Source organism: Spermophilus citellus, assembly GCF_964194105.1.
Source record: "Spermophilus citellus genome assembly, chromosome: 15".
Taxonomy (NCBI): Eukaryota; Metazoa; Chordata; class Mammalia; order Rodentia; family Sciuridae; genus Spermophilus; species Spermophilus citellus.
In genome coordinates this window covers 27,470,264-27,473,810 of record NC_138195.1, presented here as the reverse complement: position 1 = coordinate 27,473,810, position 3,547 = coordinate 27,470,264, and the positions used below count along the sequence as shown (strand labels likewise).

At 50.7% G+C, this 3,547-nt stretch overlaps 1 protein-coding gene across 1 annotated transcript; it reads right to left on the bottom strand.

Moving 5' to 3' along the window:
• Nucleotides 1–968: 968 nt before the first annotated feature.
• On the bottom strand, nucleotides 969–3,266 carry LOC308634308 (RNA exonuclease 5-like; the record flags this gene model as incomplete). Its single annotated transcript, XM_081268117.1, has 1 exon — nucleotides 969–3,266. One exon carries the CDS (start codon nucleotides 3,264–3,266, stop codon nucleotides 969–971), a length of 2,298 nt encoding a protein of 765 aa, XP_081124243.1.
• Between the last annotated feature and the right edge of the window lie 281 nt (nucleotides 3,267–3,547).

Here is a 3,547-nt window from a genome sequence, read left to right as displayed (position 1 = left end):
CATCTCGCAGGCCATAACGGGAGACCCCCCCCCAGCTGTCCGGAGGGCGGAAGGGTTCTGAGCCTATCCTAGAGGTCATCTGGTTTTTCCTCACAACCCAGGCAACGCCTTCTGGATGATCCCCAGGCGCTTAGCCACAGGTGGCCCCAGGACCCGGAAGCGGGCAGCAAGTTCGGTTTTTCCTCCTATCTGATGCAACATGCTCCACATGTTACATCGGGCCCTACGTCTGTGTTTCCTTTTTCTTGCCATCATTGTCAGAAATTCAGGGAAGTCAATTTTGCCATTACCACCAGCAGCTACTCCCTTAATCGCGTCCTGTGACTCGACTTCTGTGGGATTCCACCCAAGAGACCATCTCATTACACTTCCCAATTCCTTTGTTAGTATAGTATAGTTCCATCCCCGTTCCTGTCAAATGGTGGGAAAGCTTCTTTGAATTCTGCAATCTGCCCTTCAGCTAGATGGTCAGCCACGCTGCAAGGATTACCAGTTTCCGAGACTCAACCACATAACCACTGGGCTCATTCGCTCCACTCAGATCCCACACTTTTAAAATGTCACATAGCATGAATAGAATTTTAAACGTCCGAAGATATCAAACACGTTTACATTTATTTTGGTTTAATTATTATAAGTTGTATTTATTTTTATATATATTTCCTTTTCAATTGGCACATAGTAATTGCACTGACTCATTGGGGCACAGTGTGGCGTCTTTTGTTGTTTTAGTTTCCCGCTCCCCCACCCACCCTGTCTTAAGATGAGGAAGGCTTGAATTTTAGGCATTTATTGAAAACTTGCGCTTGCCATGTAAATGGATTAGACCCCTTAGCCGGCACACCAACTTCCCACACAAAGCCGTCCACTGAACCAAGAGGCCCAGCAGTCTTTGGGGAAGCTGCAGCCTGACCCGTCTTCTCCACCATCGCCCAGGAAGGATGAGAAAAGGCAAGTGGCGAGCCGACTCACAAACCCATGCTTGGGCCGGTGCTTTCCTCTTCTTCATCTTTTATTCCCATGAGTCCCAGGCCAGAGAGGGATCCATGAGGGCTAGTGGTTCCTGGCAGGAGGATGACGCAAAGGGTACCCAGGCTCAGGCTTCGGTAGAGCCTTCCAATCTTGCGGCCCCAACGCCGGGCTGCACTCTTTGCGTTTTCCACCTTTAAATTCTGCAAGGTCTCCCGCTCCGAGGGAGGAGGTCTCACTCTCAGACCTGCGGGCCTTCTTGATTCAGGTGGTGAGCTCCTAAGCCACGCGTGCAGGTGCCTGGGGGTTAGGGCCTGCCTGCCTTTCAGCTTCCAGTCCTTGCCTGTGAGGACATGGAGGGCCCTCTGGGCATTGCCAAAAGTTTTGAATTTCAGGAAACAGTATTTTTCCTGTCTTCCGCTTTGAGCATCTGGAGGCACGATCACAGCTTCCAGGCCACCAAAGAGGCTCGGCAGTTCCTGAATATGTCCTAAGAAATCTTTACCTACTCCAGACAGATAAATGGTTCCTCGGTTCTCAGAATCTTGTTCCAGCTCCTTAACGAGCGTGTCACAATCGAGAGTGAGTTCTGTCACCGGTCTCTGTACCTTTATGTATACACCTTCCACAAGAAGGCCATTCAAGCACTCGATGGCCAGCTGGGCAGCTTCCAGGACTTCATACTCTATAGAGAGATGAGGCTGATGCGTTTCCAGAACAGCAGTCATTGTACGAACTGGGCCAAAGCTCCTAAACAGCCTCTTCAGAGCACTTAGGTCCCAATCTTTGCTCAATGGCCCAGCATAGATAGTGGACATCTCTGTCCACTTGATCCGCATCCTTCGGTTCACTTCCTCAGTGAGGAGAGGTGAAAAAGGCTCCAAAGAGAACCGAATAACGCTGAAGGGGTACAGGCGCACTTGCCTTCTGGCCTGCTCAAAGACCTCTCTGTTGGAAAGGCACTTAATAGTCTCACAATCTTCAGGAGACGGGAGTTCAATATCGTCTGTCTCTCGGGATACAAAAAGGAGCTTGTGATGCCCCGGATCGAAAGATCTTAAAGCACCTCTGTAGGTGTACTGGAACTTTTCTCTGACGTTTCTTGGGTCTTGGGCTCTCCACAGCGCCTCCAGATTGAGTTCTGCGACCTTCTTTGGGCCATACTTGAGGAAATACTGAGCCAACTCAAGGGTCGCGGCAGCGTCCTCTGTGGGATCATGACCGTCCCTTTCCGAACGTTGAATGTCCTTCCCCAATACAGCTTTGGCTAAGAACTTGAGCTTGAATCTTCTGCCCCGCTCTCTGGCATAAAGCAACGAGGTGTCGATAACATATGGATGGATCACGTTCAATGCTCGGAGATCCACGTCTAGGGAATGACCTACCAACACCGCATCAGGAGGAAGCAGTGCTTCTAACCGCCTCTGAACGTCTTTCAGTTTCGTCGTCACCGGCTTAAGCATCTCCTCCGTGATCCCCGAATAGCAGGTGGCGTAGTCCACAATCTCCTCATCGGGTTTCACCAACTCATCCATGAGACACGAGCCTCCTTCGGCAACCAGTGAGATGCGGGTTAGTTCTCTCCCCTTGGACGTGATGCACATTTCTCCGTCCAGCCCAAAGAGAGGGCTGTTCTCTGTGACAGACGCATCACATCTGGTAGTTACAAAGTTCTCACAGTCGGGAGAACCTTGTAACGGGAAGTCAAATGTTCTCATTTCCTCCTCTGTCAGAAGGCATCGCAGCAAGCCCACCTTCTGAGAGCCATACTTTTGAATGACCGGGTCATTCTGCAGGTCGACCTTGGGTTTTGTACCGGCAGATGGTACAGATCCTCCCATGGTCTTAGGCAGATATCCAGCCGTTTGGTTTGGTAGCCCGATAACATCAGCTAGAAAAGTAGGTGATGGAGGAGGCAAGCGGAATTTGTGTCTGAAGGCTTTTCGGAGAAATCCAAACTCCAAATAGAACTTGTAGAAGTGGAGTTGACTCATCCCTTGAAGGATGACAACCACTGTTCTGCTCAGTTGCTTTCCGTACAGAAGCTGGCACCACCTGGGTCTCTCAATAACGGGTGCAGCCAGAACTGCGTACCTGAGCAGCTCACATAGCTGTTCGTGGGTTACTTCACAGTTTTCAGCCATTACGATGCCAGACAACCGGGCTCTCCTGGGCTCGGGATGCCTGTCCACGAGATCCAAACGGGGTATACTTGCCTCGGGCGTCCCCATCAGCCAGTCGGGGACCCGTCTCCTCTGGCTGTTCAGCCTCCCGGTCTTCTCCTTCTCAGGCTCCATGATCCTGTACTTGAGTCCTTGTTGTGGGACGCTGTCCTTGGTGTAGAAAGCTGTCCCTGGCATAGAAAGCTGTCCTTGCCTTGATGCCAATCCAGCGAGAGAAAACGTTCTTGAGAAGGAAAAAGGATGGTTTATTGCTTGGCCAGCGAAGGAGAAACGATGGTTCTCACATCAGCAGGAGTAGAGGGTTTTTATACAGGTGATTCAGAGAAAGTGAGATCAGGGAGGAGAGATCAGGAAGGAAAAGATTAGGGAAAAGAGAACCCAGAGGAGGAGACCAG